We start from the raw sequence: 26043 nt of genomic DNA on the forward strand, positions 1-26043 counted from the left end.
ATGAAAATGTCCAGCATACAGAACAAAAGAATGTTAAAAGCCACAAGAGAAAGTAATCAGATTACATATAGGGGAAAATCAGGATCTCTTAAGATTTCTCAACCCAGACCCTCAAAGCTAGAAAATCTTGGAAAAACATATACCAACTTCTGAAAGGAAATGGATGCCAACCAAGAATCTTATATCCAGCAAAATTAAGCTTCAGATTTGATAATGAAATAAGAACCTTCCATGATAAACAAAAGTTTAAGAAGTTAAAAGAATTTATAACGAGAAAGCCTGCACTACAGAATATCCTTAGCAAAATATTCCATGAGGAGGAAATGAAAAACAATGAAAATCAGCAAAGGGAGGTATTACACTAAAGGAAAAATCAATCAAAGGAGAAACCAAGTCAAGTTAAAAAAACAAAAATTACTGGGAATACAAACCATGTCTCAATAATAACCCTGAATGTTAATGGCCTAAACTCACCAATCAAAAGACAAAGACTGGCAGATTAGATTTTTTTTAATGAGGTAACTTTTTTCCCATAGCTTTATTATTCATTTACTTTTTACATGTGTTCTAGGCAACCCCTCTACCACTGAGCCACAAGCCCAGCTTGGCAGATTGGATTTTTTAAAAAGACCCAACAATATGCTGCCTACAAGAGACTCATCTCATAGGAAAAGACATCCATAGACTGAAGGTGAAAGGTTGGGAAAAAACGTACCACTCACATGGACTGCATAAACAAGCAGGGGTTTCCATCCTCATATCGAATAAAGTAGACTTCAAACCAAAGTTAGTTAAAGGGGATAAAAAGGGTCATTTCCTACTGCTTAAGAGAAGCGTACATCAACAAGACATAACAATTATAAATACATATGCCCCAAACAATGGAGCATCTATATTCAATTAACAAACTCTTCTCAATTTCAAGAGTCAAATAGACTACAACACAATAGTACTGGGTGACTTTAACACACCTCTTTCATCACTGGATAGGTCTCCCAAACAAAACCTAAAGAAAGATACTATAGAACTCAAAAATACAATCAGTAATTTAGACTTAACAGACATATATAGAATATTTCATTTATCAATGAGTGAATACACTTTCTTCTCAGCAACACCTGGATCCTTCTCTAAAACAGACCATAAATTATGCCACAAAGCAACTCTTAGCAAATACAAAAAAAAAAAAAAATAGAAATACTACTCTGCATTCTATTTAGATCATAATGGAATAAAATTAGAAAATGATAAAATGAAAAATAGAAGCTACTCCAACACCTGGAGACTAAATAATATGTTATTGAATGAACAATGGATTGCAGAAAACATCAGAGAGGAGATTTAAAAATTCTTAGGGGGCTAGGGTTGTGGCTCAGCAGTAGAGTGCTTACCTAGCACGTGAGAGGTGATGGGTTCAATCCTCAGTGCCACATAAAAATAAAAAAATAAAATAAAGGTACAGTGTCCAACTACAACTAAAAAAATATATTAAAAGAAAAAAATTCTTAGAGGTAAATGAGAACACTGATACAACATATCAAAATCTCTGGGACACTATGAAGGCAGTACTAAGAGGAAAGTTCATTGCTTGGAGTTTTCCTCCTTAAAAGAAGAAAAAGTCAACAAATAAATGACCTAACATTACATCTCAAGACCCTAGAAATAGAAGAACAAATCAACACCAAAAGTAGTAAAAGACAAGAAATAATTAAAATCAGAGCTGAAATCAATGAAATTGAAACAAAATAAATAAATGAAAAAAATAACAAAACAAAAAGTTGATTCTAAAAATAAATAAATAAAATTGATAAACCCTTAGCAACACTAACAAAGAGAAGGAAAGAAAAAACTCAAATTACTAAAAAGGGAATGTAATGATGGACAATACAGAATGCAGAAGAATAATTAGAAACTATTTTGAAAATTTGTACTCTAATAAAATAGAAAATATTGAAGACATCAACAAATTTCTAGAGTCATGATTTACCCAAACAGAATCAGGATGCTACACACAAGTTAAACAGACCAATTTCAAGCAATGAAATAGAAGATACCAACAAAAGAAAATTCCAGGACCAGTCGGATTCACAGCTGAGTTCTATAAGACCTTCAAAGAAGAACTAATACCAATATTCCTCAAATTATTCCATGAAATAGAAAAAGAGGGAACAATTCCAAACTCATTCTATGATGCCAATATCACACTGATTCCAAAACCAGACAAAGACATATCAAGGAAAGAAAACTTCAGACCAATATCTCTAATGAACATAGATGCAAAAATTCTGAATAAAATTCTGGCAAATCAAATACAAAAAAAATATTAAAAAGATACTGCACCATGATCAAGTGGGGTTCATCCCAGGGATGCAAGTTTGGTTCAATATATGGAAATTAATAAATGTAATTCATCACATCAATAGATAAATAAAGATAATAAAGATAAATAAAGATAATAATCATATGATCATCTCAATAGATGCAGGAAAAAGCATTTGACAAAAATACAGTAACACTTCATGTTCAAAACACTAAAAAAACTAGGGATAATAGGAACATATCTCAACATTGTAAAAGGTATCTATGCTAAGCCCAAGGACAACATCATTCTAAATGGAGAAAAATTCAAAGCATTCCCTCTAAAAACTGGAACAAGACAGGGATGCTCTCTTTCACCACTCCTATTTAACACAGTTCTTGAAACTCTAACCAGAGGAATTAGCCAGATGAAAGAAATTAAAGGGATACAAATAAGAAAAGAAGAACTGAAACTATCACTATTTGCCAATGACACGATTCTATACCTAGAGGATCTGAAAAATTCCACCAGAAAACTTCTAGAACTAATAAATGAATTCAGCAAAGTAGCAGGATATAAAATCAACACCCATAAATCAAATGCATTTCTGTACATCAGTGACAAATCTTGAAAGAGAAATTAGGAAAACAGCCTCAAAAACTAAAAAATTCTTGGGAATCAATAAAAGAGGTAAAATACCTCTGCAATAAAAGCTACAGAACACTAAAGAAAGAAATTAAAGAAGACCTTAGAAGATGGAAAGATCTTCCCTGTTCTTGGATAGGCAAAATTAATATTGTCAAAATGGCCATACTGGGCTGGGGTTGTGGCTCAGTGGTAGAGCACCTACCTGTCTAGCATGTGTGAGAACTGGGTTCGATTCTCAGCACCACATATAAATAAATATAATAAAGGTCCACTGACAACTAAAAAAAATTTTTTAAATGGCCATACTATCAAAAGCACCTTACAGATTTAATGCAATTCCAATCAAAATCCCAATGACATTTCTCATAGAAATAGAAAAGGCAATCATAAAATTCATCTGGAAAAATAAGAGACCCAGAATAGGTAAGCAATCCTTAGCAGGAAGAGTGAAGCAGGTGGCATCCCAATACTAAACCTTAAATTATACTACAAACCTATAGTAATAAACGGCACAGTATTGGCACCAAATCAGACTTGTAGACCAATGGTACAGAATAGAGGACAGAGAGACAAACCCACATAAATACAGTTACATCATACTAGATGATAAAGGTACCAAAAACATATTGGAGAAAAGATAGCCTCTTCAACAAATGGTACTGGGGAAACTGGAAATCCATATGCAGCAAAATTAAATTAAATCCCTATCTCTCACCATGCACAAAACTCAACTCAAAGTGGTTCAAGGACCTAGGAATTAGACCAGAGACCTCACGTCTAATAGAAGAAAAAATAAGCCCAAGTCTTCATTATGTCGGATTGGGCCCCTACTTCCTCAACAAGACTCCTAAAGCACAAGAAATAAAATCAAGAATCAATAAATGGGATGGATTCAAACTAAAAAGTTTCTTCTCAGCAAAAGAAACAGTGAGATAAATAGAGAGCCTAGAGAATAGGAGCAATTTTTTACCACACACATGTCAGATAGAGTACTAATCTTCAGCATAAAGAACTTAATAAACTTTATACCAAAAAACAAATAACCCAATCATTAAATGGGCTAAGGAACTGAACAAACACTTCTTAGAAGAATATATATAATTGGTAAACAAATATATGAAAAAATGTTCAACAATAAGAGAAATGCAAATCAAAATAACTCTAAGGGGCTGGGATTGTGACTCAGTAGAAGAGCACTTGCCTCATATCTATGAGGCACTGTGTTCAATCCTCAGCACTACATAAAAATAAATAAATAAAATAAAGGTATTATGTCCATCTACAATTAAAAAATTATTTAAAAAAAACTACTACTCATCTCACTCCAGTCAGAATGGCAGTTATTAAGAATACAAGCAACAATAAGTGTTGATGAGGATGTGGGAGAAAAGGCACACCCTTATATTGCTGGTAGGACTGCAAATTGGTGCAGCCAATCTGGAAAGCAGTATGGAGATTCCTTGGAAACTTGGAATGGAACTATCATTTGACCCAGCTACCCCACTCCTCAGTCTATACCCATAGGACTTAAAAATAGTATACTACAGGGACACAGCTGCATCAATCAACAGCTCAATTCACAATAGTGAAATTATGGAACTAACCTAGATGCCCTTCACAGATAAATGGATGAAGAAACTGTGGTATATATACACAATGGAATATTACTCAGCATTAAAAGAGAATAAAATCATGGCATTTACAGGTAAATGGACCGAGCTGTAAAACATCATGCTAAATAAGCTAATCCCGAAAAAACAAAGGCCGAATGTTTTCTCTGATAAGTGGATGCTGATCCATAACAGAGGGTTGGGGTGGGAGCATGGAAAAAAATGGAGAGGGGCTGGGGATGTGGCTCAAGCCGTAGGGCAATCGCCTGGCATGCGCAGGCGCTGGATTCAATCCTCAGCACCACATAAAAATCAAATAAAGATGTTGTGTCCACCAAAAACTAAAAAATAAATATTAAAAAAATTCTCTCTTTCTCTTAAAAAAAAAAAAAGCAAAATGATAACCGCCCCTTTGGAAGATGGTTGACAGTTTCTTACACATTAACTCTGCATCTTAGAAATATCAATCTTTTGCCTATTGTTATATGTTATAAATATTATACGTTATAAATATTTTTCCTAGCTGCTCACTTGCTTTCTATATGTATTTCTGATTTTCTAAGTTGTCTTATTGGTGGTGTTTTGCTTTCTTTCACATACAAAAATTTTATGTGTTTAATTAGATAGATTTGTCAATTATGTTCTCCTTCATGACTTATTCTGTTGCGTTCTTGCTTAGGCTTACCTACATTTTCTTGTAATTTTAAAATATAATTTCATTTTCTTACATTTAACTAATCCTTTCTGGAAATTATTTTAGTGTGATGTTTCAGAAAAGTAAGCTTTTCACCCAATAGCTAACCATTACCATTGTACTACTTTTCCAGCGCTATTTCTTTCCATAAATAGAAACAGATTATGAGAAGTTTCTCTCACTTCCCGAGTTCTACCTATACCTGAGCATCTGAGCATCTATGTTGTTCCACAGAGCGGTCTCATTTTGTTCATGGTGATATTTTTAAAATGATTATAGCTGCATAATACATTCAAATAACCTGACACTCAAAGTACCCTAATTATTTCACTCTTCTCTCACATATAATTTCTTCAACAACTTCTGCAATCATTCTGAGAATTTACAAATACTTGAATCCATTGAGATTTCACTTAGAATTCTTTATGTCAAAATTGGGGAAGAATTGATAGCTTTACATTGAGTTGGCCCATCCAAGAAAATGGAATGTCTCCCTCCATACTATAATCCTATTTTCTATAATTTTGAAGCTTTTAAAAAAATAAAATAAAGATCCTGTACGTTTCTTGTTAAATTTATTCTCAGATATTTCATATTTTCTATTCATTGCAAATTGGGTCATTTGCTCTTTTTTTTTCTGTAGCACTATTTAAATTTTAGTCAACTATTTTGTCCAATAAATCAAAAATATTTACAGGCTTCTAAAGGTAAAGAGGCCATGTTTTATACACTAATCATGAAAAACTGTTTTTCTTTTTACTGCAAACTTCTGACAAGACCTATAATGTATTTACCCTTTGTCCTCATTAGAAAGCTCCCCCCTTAATAAGATGATTGATCCCCACCTACCACAGCTGCCACCTGGAGGACAGCCAACCATCTGCCCAGATGGACCCTGCTGGTGGGAGAAACAGAAAGTCTGGCGGGTCCTTTTCAAAATTGTAGCCCTTCCCTTTTACCCACCCCAATTCTAAAATTAGCCAATCGCGGGGATTGTAACCAGAAGTCCTCCAATCAGAGTGAAGGGCAGCGCTGAGTTCAGTGAGGTACCTAAGCCGACGCCTTAGGTACCTCTAACCAGGTGCTTTGCAAGCCCTGTGCTCTGTCTCGCCCACCCAGTTTTTTTTTTTTTTTTCAGTTTTTTTTTTTTTTAAGAGAGAGTGAGAGAGGGGAGAGAGGGAGAGAGAGAGAGAGAATTTTTAATATTTATTTTTTAGTTCTCGGCGGACACAACATCTTTGTTGGTATGTGGTGCTGAGGATCGAACCCGGGCCGCACGCATGCCAGGCGAGCGCGCTACCGCTTGAGCCACATCCTCAGCCCTCGCCCACCCAGTTTTGAGAACGTGTTTGATTTTTTGCAGCACCTGCGGCATCTCCTTATTTCTAACGCTGGGATGCATCCTTCTTCCCACCATGGGGCATCCTGCCTCCAAGAACCTCTGTCACTCGCTTGCACATGCCACATCTATTCTTAGTCTGTCTCTTCCTGTCTTTGGCACTGTCCAAAAAAGCAGCTGCAGTTAGACATGGATTTTCTTCATTTCAGTGTGACCCAGGGCCCTAGGCCAAAACAAGAGCATCATGCCACAGAAAATCTATAGACAGTAAACCAAGTCTTGAAGTTGCCCTCTAGTCTCAAAGCCCTTCCCCTTGGTCATCTATCAGACGCGCAACTTTGCAGGATGCGTCCCTCAAGAAGAAGCAAACTCCGCCACTGAGTAATGGGTCTAGAAGCCGCTGAGAAGTGAGTGCCAGACTCCAAACGCACATTGTTTCCAGTCAATCTAAAAGTTGGGCTTATAATTCACCTCCAGCCACCAGGGAGAGCCAAACTCCACCGCCTGAGGGAGAACTACAACAGCGGGGGTTCTCACTCCCTCCAGCCCCCAGCAACACCACCAGGCCACCAGACACCGCCTACCACTCCCCTCCCTCCAACTAATCGCACCCTTGGAAAACTTGGATTTTTTAAAAGGCGTTTTCTTGAAGCAGGTAGGGGTCAAAAGTTTAAGTATCCTGCTTATCTCTTAGAACAACAGAAGGGGAGAATGAAGAATGAGCCTCCCAAAAGGACAATGATTCTTCATTTCCCACACAGGGAGGGAAGCTAGGCTCTGTGGTCCAGGGGACGGTCCTACAGATCCTACAAAATGCAGCTCTTTCAGCTGTGGAGCTGCCTCTTGGAAAGCCCCTCCACGCGACACTGGGATCTGGCTTTCTCTCCTGGAGCCCCTTTTTCCCCCTGGTGCATTTGGGGAAAAGGAATTTCCGTTCTGCACCCACTTCCTGCCATTCCCTCTTCTCTGATGATTGTCCGGGCCCTTAACTCCTGCTCCCATCTCCACCCCTTTCCTCCAAAACACTTGATTGTAAGACACTCTTACTAAGAAGGTAGAGTATTTTGTAGGATTTCAACTTGGCAGAAAATAATTCAAAATGGAATATTAGACATTTAATTAATGTGGTCACCCATCTTTACTTTGGGAAAGTTCTTGCTCTAAAACCTGGTTTTCCTCCTACCTCTCTAATTCTGCCTTCTCTTCTCTTGCTACACCTGCCTCTTTCTGGCCTCTCCTTCATGATCTCATTCCATGATCCAGGCATTAAAGTAGGCATTTCTCTCTGCCACTGCTCTTTCTTGAAGCCCAGTGAATACCCCTGCCTGGCTTTCTACAGTCACTCCACACTCAACATGACTTCTGTTCCCTGAACAGCTCCTTCAAGAGTGTTTCCTGTTTGGTCAACAATGGTAATCTATCCCGTCCTTCAAGTCAGAATCACTGGCATCTTCTTTGACTTCTGTACCCAATTGTGAACAAGTCCTGAGAATTCTGTGCCCAAACCTCCCTCTGTGTCCCCATGGCTACCCTGGTCTAAGCCAGCATTGCCTCCTACCTAGGTTATTACCACTGAAGCCATGCTTGTCCCTTTTCTATTTCAACCTTTTTACAACATCCAAAGTGACCTTTTAAAACCACATCTGGGGCTGGGGTTGTGGTTCAGTGGCAGAGCGCTTGACTAGCATGTGTGAGGCTCTGGGTTTGAGTCTCAGCACCGCATGTAAATAAATAAAATAAAGGCCTGTTGACAACTAAAAAAATATTACACACACATCTGCTGTGTGTGGTGGCACACATTTGTAATCCCAGTAACTCTGGAGGCTGAGGTCAGAGGACAGCAAGTTCGAAGCCCAGCCTCTTCAACCCAAGACTTAAGTACAAAGTCAAAGAATAGTGGTCCAATTTGGATTGAGACCACCCTCGATAGTACAGTTAGTGCTGAGTAATGGAGAGTGTTAATTTAAAGCTGCCATCAGTAGGCAGAGGGAATGTGGAACAAATTGGAGGGGAACTAATCTAGGTTTGCACCTATTTAATTTGAAGCATCCACTGATCACCCTGGAAAGCTGCTGATGAAGCAATAATATTATTAGTTGGAGGGGGTGCAGCCCAGTGGTAGAGCACTGGCCTAGCCTGTGCAAGTCCCTGGGTTCAATCCTCAGTGCCACAAAAAATAAAGTAAAACAAATGCCATATCACGAAATGGGGATGGACTCTGGAACTCCAAAAGGAGGTCAAGGTCAGAAATACAGATAATGAAGACAGGCATTAGGGGTGTGGTTGAAGTTATGAGGAAGTAGAGAGAAAACACTGTTAATAATAAACCCCCGGAAAAGAAGAGAAAGAAAAGCTATTTCAAATTCATCCTTTTTCCTGATTTCCTTTGGAAATTTCCTTCTTCAGAAATTGTTGGCTTACATTGTGAATAATCAGGCCTAATGAATTGACAAAAATGATGTGAGGAAATAGGAGAATAGTAACTTCTGACTACTCTATATCCCAGCAAAATGGACTACGGAAACATTGGTACTATACCTGAGAGGGTTTGTCTCCTCTTCACTTTATGGCACTGATCTGCTTTAATACTGGCCACTGACATCAAATAGGCCCTGGAAGTATTGTATCCAGCTTCTGATAAAACATTCCAGTAGTGAATGAGGTACAGCCTTGTCCAGAAACTTGAGCTTTGGATTTTTGATATAAAATCTGTGATACTTGTGACACAATGTATGGATATGAATCACTTTAGTATTCTATGCCTTGAAGGAAACTCTTCTGTTTACCACATATCATTAATCTAGTCAAAAATAACTTAACTTACATGACTTTGGTCACCAGATAAATATGAGCCTTTTGGTTATCAACAGTCAAAGCCAATTATTCGTCCAGGAGGTCCCCTCTTCCAGGAAGGCTCCCTGGCTCTACCCACCAGGCAAAGGGTCCTCCATCTTTCCTGCTTATACTCTTCACTGTGTCATTTCCAAGTAAAATATTTGCCCCTATGTATAGTGACTGAATCCACATCTTCCCCCTACTGGATGGACAGTACAGAAGGCCTGGGGTTGCAGCTTACTCACTATACCCCAGGGCAGTGTAAGAGGCAGAATGGGTGCTCAGTAGATGTTTAAAAAGACAAAGAAGGGGACACTGGGGTTGTGGTTCAGTGGTAAAGCACTTGCCTAGCATGGCGAGAGGCGCTGGGTTTGATCCCCGGCACCATATAAAAACAAATAAAATAAAGGTATTGTGTCCATCTACAATAAAAAAAAATTAAATAAAAAGACAAATAAGGGAGAAGAGGGAGGGAAGGGGGAGATGAAATGTATAGGGAAAAGAAGGAAAGAAGGAGGGTCTTGCAGGAGAGCTCAGCCCATCCTTATCCCTTTCCAAATCCTGTCCAGTTCTCTGGAATGCCAGTTAACTTGGAGAGGATGGACAAGGAGTGAAAGGGGAAAAGAGCCTTCTGCAGAGCAAGCCAGACAGACAGACTGGAGCAACCCAGGGGACCCATCAACCCCAGAAGCTGATGCCAGATGGTGGTTCCATCCAGATGAACAAGTGGGCAGTTGAATGAATAAATGAATGCATCCTGCTCAAGGGAACCACAGGTATCTAAACAACATTAAAACAGAAAAGCCAAATGTGCGTAAACATAAAGACTAAGACTGGCAAGACTCACCTTGGGTTTGTGAGAAAGCTACACAACGCCCCCAAGCATCCGCTCATTTTCATATGCCATGGCAATTCTTGAAACACTCTCCAAAAAGTGTTCTGTTGCTGGAAGTATCTGACCAAGACTAGGTGAAAATGTGTTTTCTTGAGATGCATTGGGTTCTGACAAGCATTTGGACTGCTCTCCCTGACAGGCGTGGTTATACCTATTTTAAAATCAATTATAGTTTAATGCTTCTGAATTTTTTGTATATGTCATAGTGTTAACAAAAACATGACAGCTCTGTGGCCATAATTACCAAATAAAATTCAAGGTAGCTTAAAAAAAAAAAAGATCTTCTACAACAGTCTGAATTTCTCCAAGAATTATTCATAGTTATGATCATTGGTGAGCATGTTGACTTTTTGTGTTAGGTTTTCCCTCTCCCCAAAGGAAATATTTGCAACCTACTTTTCTGTTTTAAATATACACCACGATTACTGACTAAATAAGCACTTTCAAACATTCGAAGGTATGCATTAATCCATTACCTGGATCTCATGTAAGCCAAAGAGTAGCAGAGCAAATAAATGGCAAATTTGTTGTTGGAGCCAGGACTATTATATCTTCATTTCCAAAGAAAAAGTTATGATAACCTATAATGCCCAGAGATAAGCTTCTCAAAAACAGGACTTTAATTAAATTAGGGTAGCTATCCCTGAAAACTAACAAAAGAGTTTTTTACTGTTCTGCTTTGTTTGTAGTGGTGCTGGGGATGTAACCCAAGATCTCATGTGAGCCAGGTAATTCTACCACTAAGCCCCAGCCCCAGCCCAGACATATTTTTACATTTTCTGCTTGACATCTTTGCTTGCAAGATGAGTAGAACACGTGGCCAGATGGCACACCATGCCCAGCTCTTCGATAAGGACAATAACAAAGTTTAAGTAACCATTCTGCATTTCCACTGAAAGATGTCCAGGTCACCCTGGAAGACTCTGTTCCTTTTGGTCTAAGGTGTGCAGATATGCTCAGGTGGCAAAGTGCTTAGGAGATCCACAAATGTCTGCAGTAGAATCAGAAGCTGGAGGGCTAAGCACAGGAGAAAAGGTGTGAGCCACCTGTACCTGTTCCCATGGTCATAGGACAGAAGTGGCCCTCTCCTGCTGTGTAAGGCAAAGGCATTCTGTAGGTTGTAAATTGGGAAAGTGGGGTGGGGGTGGGGGGTGAAAGAAAAAAAAGAAGTGGGACAAATATTACCATAAGTTAAAGATTTGTAGTGTTAAATACAATGCCTAAAATTTGGGGCTGGGGTTGTAGCTCAGTGGCAGAGCACATGTTTAGCATACACAAAAGAAATTTTAGGGCTAAGGCTGCAGCTTAGTGGCAGAGTGTTTGCCTAGCATGGGTGAGGCACTGGGTTCAATCCTCAGTACCACAAAAACAAATAAAATAAAAAGCATCCTGTGCATCTACAACTACCAAAAGAATTTTAAATATATTTTTTAAAAAAGAAATTTAAAAAAATTTAAAAGTGGAAAATATTTTCATAAAATCCCTAATTAGAATAAATAAATTAAAAAAAACATTTTCATAAAAAACACTACATTTAATTTTATCTTTTTACAACATTCTCATGAGGAAGATATGAATATGAATCCACCTATGACAAATAAAGTGACTTAAAAATCAGAGAGACCAAGTGATTTGCTCTGATCAGCACATGACCAGTAACTAGAGAAGCAGGATTTAGTTTCTGAATTTAGTGCTCCTCCAGATACACAGCAGGCCTCAACACGTAGGCAGCCAGGGACAGCTGTATATTCATTCAGCAAACACCTGCTGAGTGTAGCTGGAATGGTCCCAGGGGAGTCAAATGTGCTTGGAGTTGTCTAATGTAGCAGAATCATCTTCAGACCCACCGAATTTGAGATTAGGAGGCCATAGGAAGACAGTCATGAAGAGGAGGTCATAGTGGCTAATATTTCTTGAAAATTTACTATGGGGGGTTTGGGTATCATAAATATATAAGGAAGATCAGTGAAATAGGAGGAGAACAAGAGGCAGGAAGGAAGGAAAAGAAGAAAAAATATAGAATGAATTTAACAAAATCATGTTATATGCATATATAAATGTACCAAAGGGAGTATCACCTTTATGTGTATGAAGAAAGTACCAATCAAAAATAAATTGAAGAAAGAGCAAAAGAAAGATCAGTAGAGGAGGGAGAACAGGGGCAGGGAAGAGGGGAGGAAAATGAAGATACAGAGGCTTGAATCAAATTCCTTGCATGTATGATTTTGTCAAAATGAATCCAACTACTATGTATAATTATAATGATCTAATTTTAAAAAGAATTTACTATGGATCAGGCACTGTTCTAAGTATTTTATGTGAATTAATTCATTGAATGCTCACAAGTAAAAATCCTATGAGATAGATACATGTATTTGGTAAATGTGAAACGTGGGACACAGGGTGGCCAAGGTCACCCAACTGGCAAGCAAGAATGCCAGGTCTCACCACTAATCTGGCATCAGGATCCCACTGTCAACCATTATGACATATTGATTCCCTCCACTCAAAAGCGGCAGAAAAAAATGGACTTCACAGACTGGATTTTGGGGAGCTCTTATGAGGTACAAGGTTACAAGAAGAAATGGAAGAGGCTCTTTCCAGGAAGAGTTCCCTAAGAGCCTGAGAAAGGCAAGTTTCTGGAGAGAAAGGCATCAGTGGTGCTCAAATCTCCCAGGAGACACTCACCCAAAGGTCTACTCGGGCACCTTGAGATCTGCTTGCTTTGGGATAAAAAAAGGGGCAGGACTCTTGTCGTGTGGTCTGTTCATTTTTTTTTTTTTTTGGTCTGTTCATTTTTTACAGTGTCCTCTGCCCCGGGGGCACACAGCAGCCAGCAGATGAGAGCGCACATGAGCCACGGCTGGTGGACTCCTAGGGACACCTGGAACAGGAGGGGACTTTCCAGCTGGTGGGAAGTACCATTGTCAGGGCTCAGCCTCATCTGGGGATGTTCTGGTTGCATGAGAAATAAGTGAGGTGAAGTATTGAAATGCCTGGTATAGTAACGGCACTGAGAAGAAACCACCATACAGCAAAGGGTGGAAGAATTGCCACGAATCTAAGAGCAACCTCATTGCTAGGCCTGCCCTCTGCTCTGCATCACAGAGCTGGAGTGCTGGCAGAAGTGACTGCAATATGAGGCAGATGAGATAGAAAATAGAATTTATATCTTAAAAATGTAAGTAAAGGGCTGGGATTGTGGCTCCAGAGATAGAACACTCACTTGGCATGAGTGAGGCACTGGGTTCCTTCCTCAGTACCACATAAAGTAAAGTGGATACATTATCCACCTATAACTAAAAAATAAATATTTTTTTAAATGTAAGTAACAAAGAATATAGTTAGAAGAAATTTGCACAGGGCTTGGAATCCTCCCAGAGGCTGAGATTTAAAGATTTTTCAAGTTGTCAGACTTGAAGTTCTGGGAAAGTCTCACCCAGGGCTCTGCTTCTAAGCCAGTGTGTATGTGATTGGCAGTTTCTTGGATGCAGACCTGCAGTTCTTTTCAGAAGGGATAAGAATTTGGTTTTAGAGTTAGGACAGAGGCTAATTCCTACCTATATCTATTTCCCTAGTTTTTTGTTAGTGACAGAACCTTGCCTTGGTTTAGGACAGCAGTGCACCAGTTGAATCCCCAGCTTCCCTCATGTCCAGATGTGGCCAAGTAATCAAGTTCTAGGTTAAAGAGGCATAGTGGAAATGTCCGTGTGAAACTTGTAGGAAAGCTTCTTATAAGCTTCTTTCTCTCTTTGTCCTTCCTATTGTCTGTAATGTGATGGCTGGTGCTCCAGCAGCCATGAGCACAAGGTGACCTTGAGAATATAAGCCAATGTAGTGAATCAGGGATACATAAGGAGATGGGTCCCAGTGACTCTCTGAAGCTAACAGAGCAGCCCAGGACTGCCTGCCTCCAGAAGTTTACTATCTGCCAGAAAAAAACCCTGGGGCATCTGGCCAGAGTCAAGTCTCAGAGAATGTATATAATCATTGTCATGCATTTTTATGGCCTCCATTTCCACTTGAGAAAGCCCACTACAAGCTTTCTCTTGGATGCAACTCCTACTTCCTTTTAACTAGCAGGTATTTTCACAGACTCAGCCTTACCAAGCAGCTTGCTCTCCACAGCACTTCGCAAGGACTGGTGTCGGAAGTAGAGGACACCATTCGGCTTCTCCTGGACCCACTGTTTAGTGGCATTGCGGAAAGCAGCCCAGTGCACTGTGGTCACTTTGTAATTATTCCTGTAGCCCAGTGTGTCCAAAATCTGGAGTAGCTCATCCTCAGCCATGCCACAATGCGAGATGCACAGTAAGCACAGAGCATCGGCCACCCAGCCATCCAGCCCTGTGCGGACAACACAATGACAAGGACGACAAGTCAGAGCAAGCACCAGCCGTACAGCAGGCTAAACTTTGTTGTTGTTCTGGGCACTGAACTCAGGAGCACTTTACCATTAAGCTACATCCCCAGACCCTTTTATTTTTTATTTTGAGACAGGATCTCACTAGATTGCTTAGGGCCAAGTTCAGTTGCTGAGGCTGACCTCAAACTTTCGATCTTCCTGCCTCAGGCTCCCAAGTAACTGGGATTACAGGTGTGTACCACCATGCCTAAATGTTTTATGATTATTCAACTTCTTTCTTTCACTCATTCTGTAGGTAAATACTGGAAAGGCCATTGTTTTATAAATGAGAAAAATGGAGTCCAGACAAGTTAAATAACTTCCCCAAGGTGACACAAAAGTAACAGGAATTTGGACCCAGACAGTCTGGCTCTAGAGCCCATACTGTTACCCATTAAGTTATCATTTATTCGTCCCAACTAACACACCCTGAGCTGTGATATGAACTGGCAAGCCTGCCAATCATCACACTGAGCTTTTCTGCGAGTAGTCTTTGCTAAGGTGAATTTGCACCGTGGGTGGAGGTGGCTTTGCTATAAGACTGCCCTCCTGCCACCTGTTCCCAGGCACCCCTTGAGGCAGCCCTTCATTACCCACTGACCCTTACATTTTTATCCTCTGGGTGGATTCCCTGCTGCCTTTATGATCAACCAACTATAAGGAGATCAGCCCTCTGGGAAACATGGCAATATGGTCCACCATTCTGAATGCATTTCCTGTGCTAGGACTGAGGAATGATCCCAAATTTCAATCTTCAAGTGAAGGCAGAGCAGGTCAGGCCCTACCGCAGAAGCTTCCCGCGGCTGGCCCAGCTTGGTCCAGCTCTTCGGTTCCTGTGGCGCAGCTCAGAGGGAGTTGCTGCGCAGTGCTGGGGACAGAGCATTCCCTCAGGGGAAGAGACCTGGACTCTCCTACCCAATCCTGGAGATTCAGGGTAGCACAGCATGGGCCATTTGGCTTGAGTGACTTCTAGGGGCCCAATGATCTTGTTTCTCCCTCCTTGGAGATGGGAAAGGGAACAACCAACAAGAAATCATTTCTCTTTATAGAAATGCAGACTCCAAGGTGAAAAATGGGACAAGACATATATTACAGTACTCATCAATGTGTCCTTCATTCCAAACATTTTCTGCTTCTCTCTACACCCCCACCTCCTCCACCCTGCTCCATTTTAAGTTCATTGCCCTGAAGAGAAGCCTGTTATAGCAGAAACAAAGAGAGGAAACAAGTTCCACAACAGAATTTTGAAGCCCACAACAGAGACAATGGCTTGAGAGAATAAACTGATCCTCAAGAGCCTGATTGTTGAATACCATCAAACAAATTCCTGACAAACTGTTGGAATAAACTGTTAACACAAAAGACAGATTCAACTACAGGATGGTCTAACAAGGACATTTTTCCTATACAGGAAGAAGAGATCTTTGTGGAACTTTAAAAGGTATAGGAGAGGATCAGAGACCAAAACAAGACTCAAAAAGGGTGTGTGCCAGGTCTGAGGAGGGGGGGCCTCCCTGTGAGCAGGGGACAGCAAAGCTAGAACAATCCTAGAGCAGATGGGAACAGCCAGCCAAGCCCAAAATGGAAATACAGCAATGTCTGTGGGTCATCTGGGACTGTGGCCACCTTGGCAGAAGACTGCAGGGACAGATGACAACCAAGGACACTCATGGCCCTCAGATATCAGTTCAACCTAACAGAGCCACAGGAAGCACACAAATCCTCGCCTGACTGAAAAACATAATCCTGAATTGACTAAAAACAAATGAAATTGATAAAATTAATCTGAATTGACTAGATTAGGTTTGTGCCATAAATAGGACAATGTAATCAAGAGAGGTTAAACTGAGTTATAGAAATAATCAAATTATATTTCTCAGACCCCTGAAAAGTTTGACTGAAATTTGTAACTAAATTCTCCTTACTGACAACACGATGCTCTCTAGATAGAGTTGCCAAATTTAGTGATAAAAATACTAGATTTCTATTTAAATTTGAATTTCAGATAAACAACCAACTAATTTTTAGTACAAGTATACTCCATACAACTTCTATATGGGCTATAAACTGAGACTTTTAACTCAGAATTATAATAGAGAATTATAACTAGATAAGAGTTGCCAAATTTAGCAATAAAAATACCAGATGCCTATTTAAATTTGAATTTCAGATAAACAACTAACTAATTTTAGTGTAAGTATGCCCTATACAAGTATAATATATTTGTAATATACTTAGACACTGAGAATTATTTGTGGCTTATCTATAATCCAATTAATGTTAGGTATAAGTATGCCCCATGAAATATCTGGGACATACTTCTACTAAAAGATTATTTTTTATGGGTCTGAAATTCAAGTTTAACTGGGCCTCCTGTATTTTCCTCGCCAACACCATGCCTAGACTCACCCCAGGGGTGGCGCTTGCCTCACAGCTTTCTCCCCATGAACACCCACCAAGCTGTCTACACTGCCCAGGCCTACCTTCTTCTGAAGTTCCATTGTCTGGTTTTGCCTTTTTTTGTTTAATAGTCCAACTATAGTCTTCGGACCAGCGTTTCAGAATCAACTCCCAGAACTCCTGCAGAGAGGCCACCTCCAGGTACTCCTTGAGACACTGAAGCTCACTGCGGTAGATTCTACATTCTTTCAGCTCATTGGCCAGGACTGTGAGTTTCAAAGGACTCAGGCTTGGTTTTTTCTTCAAAGCGAGTCTGCTATGTAGGGAGGGGTCTTGGCCTGGGGTGAATAAGTGCTGTCTGAAGATGCTGAGCCTTGTGTCTTCATCTCCAACGCTGGTGAGTTCCACAATCTTCACGTCTGCCCGGGCACGTAGCAACTTGCAGGACAGGCTGGAGGAGACAGTGCTCAGGATGAACTTGCAATGAGGAGGGAGAGAGTGGGGCAGCCAGGAGAAATCTTTGGCCTGATGGAGAGAATCAGAGAGATGTAAAGCTTGAAAGTACACAGAGTAACATAAGGTAAGGTTGGCATTAGAGTTATTAATAGTAAATAGTAAACAAGTTGGTGGTAATAAAATACCAAGGCACCCTCAATACAACTATACTTGACTGATTTGCCTACTTGTTAAGAATTTGATAGTGCAAAGGTGAACCCTAAAAACAGTTCTTATAAACAAGCAACTAAATAAAATCACACACCTCTAAAAATTGACCTACAGTGACTAGAGGAGCCCTGAGAGAGTACGTGAACGATTCAATTGGAAAAGACATGTGTGAAGCTGAAGAATTGTCACTCGTGCAAAATGGCTTTATTTGGGATCTTTTCTTGATTCCATTAACAGCCTTTCCCTCTCCTTTGCCTAGTAATAGGATCTATCACATATTATGTGCTTCCCCCAGAGCCTGGCATGGGGCTGAGTGTGCTTTGGGTACTGATTGTGCCATGTTTTAGGATGTTCTCACATCTTTCAAGGTCTTACAGACCCAGGGAGACACTGTCTTTCTCAAAGCCAGCTACTTCCACAGGGTAGTATACAGCTTATCTGGAACACCCTCCTTTTTTTTTTTTTTTTTTTTTTTTGGTACCAGGAATTGAACTCAGGGACATTTGACAACTGAGCCATATCCCCAGCCCTATTTTGTATTTTACTTACAGACAGGGTCTCACTGAGTTTCTTAGCACCTCTTTTGCTGAGGCTGGCTTTGAACCTGTGATCCTCATGCCTCAGCCTCCGGAGTCGCTGGGATTACAGGCCTGCACCACTGTGCCTAGTGTTCAACCCTCCTTCTTAGCTAGCTTCAACAACACCTACTTCCTCTGCCCTAAATCAACAAAGAGCCAGGTACCAGACAACTAGGGGAAACCCCCCTGTGTCCCAAGCCCACCAGAAGTATTCATATTAGCCAATCCTGAACTGTTCACGTCCTAAGTAATGGGGGTTTCTTTTTATAAAACAGTAATAAAATAGGGGATTCTTTTAAAAAGATATTACCTTCTGACCTGAAATCCCATAAATACCAATCAATTCTTCAATTCCATCTAGCACAAGTATACATGGCTTTAAACTGATGGAGGCAATGAACACTTCTACAAGAAGTGAAAAGGACAAAATGTTTGAATCTTCATTAAGAAAATCCATTTCAGGCTGCATATCTGCAATAAAGAATTTTCAAATTAGGTGAAAATATTTCCATCATTGCTAAAATATGTAAATAGGCTGGGGAGGCAGAAGAGAGCAGGGAAAATGAGAGCTTCTCACAGCTGTACAGCTGATACACATATGCACGTGTTAGCTTCAAAAGATTCACCTCTACGGGGGAATGATATTTACCACCAGATGTCCCCAATACATTTTTTAGGATTTTACATACAAATATTTTTGTATGATTCAAAGCAACTGCTCTCATTTTTCAAAATGCGAAAATAGATCATGTTATAAAGAGTCACAGGGGAAGAGAGAGATCATGCACAGGGTATCTGTTTAAGGGGCACGGCCACCACCCTGGGCTCTTCCAGGAATGCATGTATACAACATCTCCTTCCCACTGCCTCATCTTTTTGGTCCTAGCCCACTTAAACCTAATGAAACCAATCCTAAATTCTGAACCTCATACCTTGAATTATGAAAATTGCCAGAAAGAACTAAGATATGAACCAGCAAAAAGCAAAAGAAGTCATTTGAGAAGACTAACTTTCAGACAGTGATTAAGTGACCTAGTAGCAGTGACCCCAAATTATAATCAATCACCTAATATTTTAAAAGTAGTTTAATTCATACAACTTCTACCTTGCCTTTATTTTTCAAAAGTAATATTTTCCATAGAAATTTAGGCATCTTGGGGACTATAAAATCAAGTTCCAGAATTAATTAATTAGTTTTTCAGATGCATTAAGATTCTGTTAGTCACTGAGAGAAATCATGTTTAATAAACATTTATTGGTTGCCTATTAGGTGAAGGTTCTGTGCTAAATGACATGGGGAAATAAAATGGCCCAAAAAACAAAATCAAGGGAGGGAAAAGGAGGGGGCGGGGGTTAGCAATGATGGTGGAATGTGATGGACATCATTATCCAAAGTACGTGTATGAAGACATGAATTAGTGTGAACATACTTTATATACAACAGAGATATGAAAAATTGTATTCTATATGTGTAATAAGAATTGTGATGCATTCTGCTGTCATGTATTTAAAAAATAAAAGCAATTTAAAAAAGATAAAGGACTTAAGGAAAGTGGGAATGGGTTCTGAACACAGATAGCCAAATTTTAAGGCAGAATAGGAGTCTGAAGTCTCCTGGATTTGGATACAGAACCAACACAATGAAGAAAAGTTGAACACTGGGGAATTCACAGGTGGAAATGAAGGAAGAACATATCATCAAAACAAGGCGCAGGCAAAAGCCTAAAAGTAGGAGAGTCCGAGTATTTGAAAAGTAGAAGCTGTTTAGAGCAGCAGCTCTCCACAGGCAGGAATCAAGACATGGGCATCACACACAATGAAGCTTTGCCTCCAGATCTACCTGACTTTCAATGTTTTGTCAGTCAGTCACCTAAGGGGGGAAAAAACCTTTGCAATCACCTAACCCAGAAACCAACTCCATTTTATCTGTTAATACAAAGCATTTTTTTTTTTTTTTTTTGGAAAATGACAACCTGACAATATTGCCCATGATGTTTGAGTCATAAATACAGTACACCCCTGTCAGTCACCATGCACAGAATGACATTTATTGCTTTCAGGGCGATTTTCCATACAGAGGAGCTGCCTTCTATTGGAACCATATATGAGCAATTTACATAGTAAGATATATATTGTTTTCTAATAAATTATTCTCTCTATATTTGTTACAGTAGAAAGTTGTATTCATTTGTAAAAAGATTTTTATATCATAAAATGACCATAAAATTACTTGAAATATATATGACTGTGTGACATAAAGAGGAAAAGGCATCAGAACAGATAGGGTTTGAGCTTATATCACAAAACAACAACAAAATGTTTTTTTCAAGAAAGGGAAGAGGGAAGGTGGGCATGTGGCACATGCCTGTAAACCCAGTGTCTTGGGAGACTAAGGCAGGAGGACTTCAAGTTCAAAGATAGCCTGGGAAACTTAGCAAGACCTGTTTCAAAATAAAAATTAAAAGGGGTAAGGGTGTAGCTCAATAGTAGAGCATTTGCCTAGCATGTGCAAGGCCCTGGGTTCTGTACCCAGTACGACGTGATGGACAAATAAGAAAGGAAGGGAGGTAGAAATTCATTTTGCTGCTTCATCCTTTGAGCATTTTTTTGAATCTTTAAAATTATGCACACTGTTAGGATTATAGAACTTAGATGATAGGATTTTAGAGTAGAAGGAGTTCTTGGAATTCATCTAGTTCTGAAGCCCCCTTCTCAAGATGAAAAAACTGAGGCTTAGACAGGCGAAGGGACCTGAACTTACAGATCACCAAGAGATTTCAAAACACTTTTCTCATGCTGCAGTCTGCTTTCAAGCTATGTGTGATCACCATTTCTTGGTAGATCTAGCACTCGCAAGAGGGCCCACCAGAGTGTGGAACAAAACTGGCATAGAGGTTAAGTTGCAAGACAGACATGAGAGAACCTCAAAAAATACACACAGCCTAATAATCATAAAGCATAACAGCACTACTAATAATCAGCAAAAAATAATAATAATCCTAAGCAAAAAAAAAATACTCAAAGATGATGCTTGTGGATTTATCTTTGCATAGAAGGAAAGCACATATGGTTGTTTTGTTTTTATTTTTTGAGATTGGGTCTTACTTTGTTGCCCAGGCTGCTCTCAAACTCATGTGCTCAAGTGATCTTCCCGCCTCAGCCTCCCAAGTAGCTAGGACTGACTGCAGGCATGTACCCCCAGGCCTGGCTAACATAAATATAAGCATTTTAAATCACATTTGGCTGATTTTTCAACTAGTTTTCCTCAAAATGATTTTGAAAATAAAGTCAGCATCACTACTACTGAAAAATGATCCTAAGCAGTTCTGGTACTTTTTTTGGCAGGACCAATCTGTCCCTCCTAAATGACAATGGCCTGTTGTTGCTTAATTTAAATGGTAATGTGTGAAATGTTAAAACATCCACTTGCTGACTTACCAACTGACCAATTTGTTCACTTTTTAATGGTGTTTTCTCATCATTGGACATGTATTTATTGAGACCCTTCTATGTCTACGCCAGGCACTGGGCATGACAATGGCCAATAAAATAGACTCGATCAACAAACAGAGCAAGACAAACAATAGGACATATAATGATAGAACCATCTGGAAATCACCTGAGGGACCAAGGAGGGTGAGCTCAGAGTGTTTGGAAGGAAATTAAAACACGAAGGGACCAGGGCTACCTTGGCTATCTGGCCAGTGCTGGGGTGTGGGGGAGAGGCACTTGTTTGCCCTCTTGCAGAACAGTGACCTTAAATAAGGCAATAAAGGAAGAAAAGAATTCACTAATCTAGGGAAGGGAGGGGCTTTTCAGGAGGAGGGAAGGGAAGGGACAAAGATGTGGAGGCCAGAAAAGTCTGATTTGCTCCCAGGAAACCAACTGGTGGGGCAAAGGGCAAGAGGTGAGGCTGAGAAGTTAGTGCAGCCCAGGGCACAAAGCTTCGCAAGCCCTGCCAAGGATTTCTACCCACTGCACTTCAGCGACTTGGGCACAGACTCTCATGACAGCTGGCACTGGGAGAGGACCCAGGAGAAAGAATCCAAAAGAGGGAGATTTTTTCCTCTGGTGCCTCAAGGAATCCAGGTGGCACAGTGGTGAGGACTGGGCAGTTACGGCTCAGCAGAAACTGGAGCTTGAACTCCCTCTCTGCCCACCTGGAGCTGCATCAGCCTGACACTCAGACCTCAGTCCCCCAGGCTGGGATGCTAATGCCACCCCACCGTGGCTTGCTGAGGGCATGAATGAGATGCTGATAAAGCCCTGGTGCTCAGAAAGTCTTCAGTCTTCTTTTCCCAGGACTGCCATCAGGTTCCATGGAGAGCCACATCAAGAAATGCATAAGTAAGAAAGGCAATGATTCCCCTGTGACCTCTGCAAAGCGTGTCACAGAAGGTACACTTGCTGCTGCAAGATAGGTAAGAGGAGTGACAGCTGGCACAGGAGGCTCCAGGTAGCTCTCCTCAGCCACATCCTGGCAAGCAGGGGTTGGGGCTGAAGGAGCAGAAATGTGGGCATCAGGCATGTGCCCCCAGAGTCAGATCGCAGCCCACGCAGGCGCTGCAGTCACAATAGCTGAGCTAGGTCACAATAAACTGCGCATTGCAAAGGATCTACAGATGCTGCCTGCCTGTGCCTGTCCTCCCAGGTCAGCTGTGTGCATCTTGGCAGCAGCTCCTCCTCCTACACCCACACCCACCTCACCCTGGCTTCTTAGAAAAGGAGTCATGCTAATGCCCTAGGGCTGGTGTCACCCTCACCTCCACAGCCTCTGTGAGCTTTGCACAATGGCAGCTTGAACTGCAGTCCTTCCCCTCCCTAAGCTAGCTAATGAGCAGGAGTGTCTTACACTCTGCTTCTTTCTCTAGCCCAATAAGGAATAATAACATCATCATCAAAAATAATAATGGCAGCAGTGTGCCATTTTTAATTCTTTTTTTTTCAAACTTGCAAAGATGAGCTTCAAATATCTACACCATTTAAAATTCTTTACATGTATTATCTTTTATCCTCACACAGACTTAAGAAGTAGGTATTATTGATCCCATTCTCAATTTACAAATAAGAAATCAAGGCCAGGCATGGTGGCACACATCTGTAATCCCAGGGATTCAGGAGGCTAAGGCAGGAGGAACACAATTTGAGGCCAGCCTCAGCAATTTAGGGAAACTCTGTCTCAAAATAAAAATTTTAAAAAGGGCTGGGGATGCAGCTCAGTGGTAGAGCACCCCTGGGTTCAATTAGGAGGTGTTAGAGGGGAAAGAGAGATAAAAGGGGAAGGGGGGGAGTAGGAAGAGGAGGAGGAAGGGAAATTAGGACACAGAGAGCTTAAGTAAACTGTTAAGATCACCCAGCTATAATTAACAAGTCATCCAGAAGCACAGCCCCTCCCCTGGGCCTCCCACCATTAATGAGGAAGGTGTTCTTTAGGGGAGAGGAAGCGTCAGTATTCATGGGCTGTTCCTGAATTTATACTGTTGTCTGCTTGCTTGAAAGATGGCAGGTGGTTTAATTGGGAGCTTCCAGTATCCCACAACACACCCATTAAAACAGCAATTCACTTTGGGAATGAAATTATAATTGGGTGTGTTCAACTGAGTTTACATCACCAGCCTAGCCAGAGCAAGCACCCTGGGGACACACCAGAATAGGATCAGTGGCCTTACAAACAGACAAACCTGCTGCTACTGACTGGACTTTACCCATTTACATGCCTACCCAACGGTAGGAAACTCAGCCACCCAATCCACCCCACTCACTCAGACACACCTACCACATGCATAGAAAGAGACCCAAATACGTGACCCTCAGGCAAAGATGATACACACCCATCCAGACTCACCCTGTGGCACCCACATATTCACTCAGGACCCAGAAGCTCCTGCACGAATAGGCAAAGTCAGACACATGCAGACGTGAGTGCACACAGTACCTACCAGGAGGAAGAGCTGGTATCCATGCTTCCCGGGGGAATGACAGGCACTGAGCTAAGCCTCTGGATCACTCACACTTGATCTTAGTTAACCCTCTCACCTCTGAGCAAGGCACACGTTCTTTTTTATCATCCACTTATTACAAATAGGGAAACTGAGCCAGAGGTTTTACAATAACTCACCTAGGGCCACAAGCCAGGAAGCAGTGGAGCAGGGCTTAAATGTAGGTAGTCAGGCTCCTCAACTGCTCCCAGAACAGAACAAGGCACCACCCTGACCCCACATAATTACCATCACGGTGGGGGGGGGGCACACCTTGTACCTCCCAAGCAGAACGTGACTTGCCTCAAACCTGCTTCCCTCCCAGTCAATAGCTCTGCCATCCGTCTAGTCTCCTAAGGCAGAGAGCTGGGAGTTACTTGCAGTTCCTCTTTCCTTCAGTCCTCCAGCCCACCCCTCCACCTCCACTGCCCTGGCCTAGCCAGCGCGCTCTTGCAACAGCTCCAACAGCCTCCCGCCTCCACACCTGCTCCCTGCGTCCATCTTCCACACAATGAAATCATGTCATTCCCCCACTCGCCTCTCATTTTACTGAACAGAATCCGCATCTAACATTCGGGCCTACAAACCCCCGAGGTGCAGCGGCCGACCTCACCCCTGCTTCACCTGACAGAGGCCTTGCGGGTCCATGGCTTTCTGGCCACCCTAGCCACTTTCCCTCTCTAAATCAGCAACTGTGTTTCTGGCTTAGACACTGTAGTATTAGCTTAGCTTTTCACTCCACCTGGAATGTTCTTTCTCCTGGTCTCCACCTGGCTGGCTCCTTCTTGTCAATGAGCTGTCCCCAGAGAGTGTGGCAGAGGAGATGGCTACCTGTCCCTCAAGCTTCATGCTGCCCCTTCTGTAGGGAGGGATCTGCTTTTTCTACCTTCTTGATTCCTCACTGGCCAAACTGTTGCCAGGAGACCCGAGGTGGAGCTGATACATATTTCTTCCAGGTTGACACTTGAGGGAACAGGTCTCCTATCCTACACGTTCCCCTTTACCTTTAGCAAAAAGCAAAGGACTCTGAGGCTCTGGGGTGACACAGCTTCTAGATGGAAAGAAAACTGTGTCCTCAAATCACCACATAGAAGAAAGCTACTTGTTATCTAACCAGGAGCCACAAACTAGACTGTTACATGAATAAGAAATAACCTTCCATTTGAGAAGCCGCTGCAATGGGACTCAGCTGATACAGCAGCTGGAGCTACCCCACCACAGAGACACAGCCTGCCTTCCCGCTCAGGAGCCACCCTGTCCCCTCATCACATCATTCGGCATGGCATTAATCATATTTGATATGTTATTCATTTACTTGATATCTGCCTTTCTCAACTGGAACATTATATCCCTGGGAGCCATGACCTTGTTCACCTGGTTTACTCCTATATTCCCAGAACCCAAAAAAACGTCTTGTACAGAACAGAAAACCAGTAAATACTCTGTAATGAATGAATGAATGAATAAAGATGCTCAGCACACGGTTACTGAAATTGAACAGGAAGAACAGTGGTTGACAGGCATGTCCACCTAGGAGCCTGGCACTTGTCTCCTGTGCAAAGCTACTCCAGGAAGAGTACCCACTGCTCCCTCCTCTCTCTTCTAGTGTTTATGTAAATGTTCTTCTATCCTATTCTCTGAGAGACTACACACACACACACACACACACACACACACACACAGGCTGCCTGCCTAT

At 41.2% G+C, this 26043-nt stretch overlaps 1 protein-coding gene across 1 annotated transcript in view; it reads right to left on the reverse strand.

Annotated features, from left to right (window-relative positions):
- The window catches only part of LOC308658299 (putative tetratricopeptide repeat protein 41), a gene marked incomplete at its 3' end in the record, with an annotated part of 89616 nt that overhangs the window by 40813 nt on the left and 22760 nt on the right, over positions 1 to 26043 (reverse strand). The window contains exons 5-8 of the mRNA XM_081310860.1: positions 18680 to 18840; positions 17209 to 17650; positions 10273 to 10471; positions 9129 to 9307 (exon numbers count right to left, since the gene is read on the reverse strand). Of these exons, the coding sequence (XP_081166986.1) occupies positions 9129 to 9307; positions 10273 to 10471; positions 17209 to 17650; positions 18680 to 18840 (981 nt within the window). The remainder of the gene's footprint in view (positions 1 to 9128; positions 9308 to 10272; positions 10472 to 17208; positions 17651 to 18679; positions 18841 to 26043) is intronic.

This window comes from Spermophilus citellus (assembly GCF_964194105.1).
Source record: "Spermophilus citellus genome assembly, chromosome: 10".
Taxonomy (NCBI): Eukaryota; Metazoa; Chordata; class Mammalia; order Rodentia; family Sciuridae; genus Spermophilus; species Spermophilus citellus.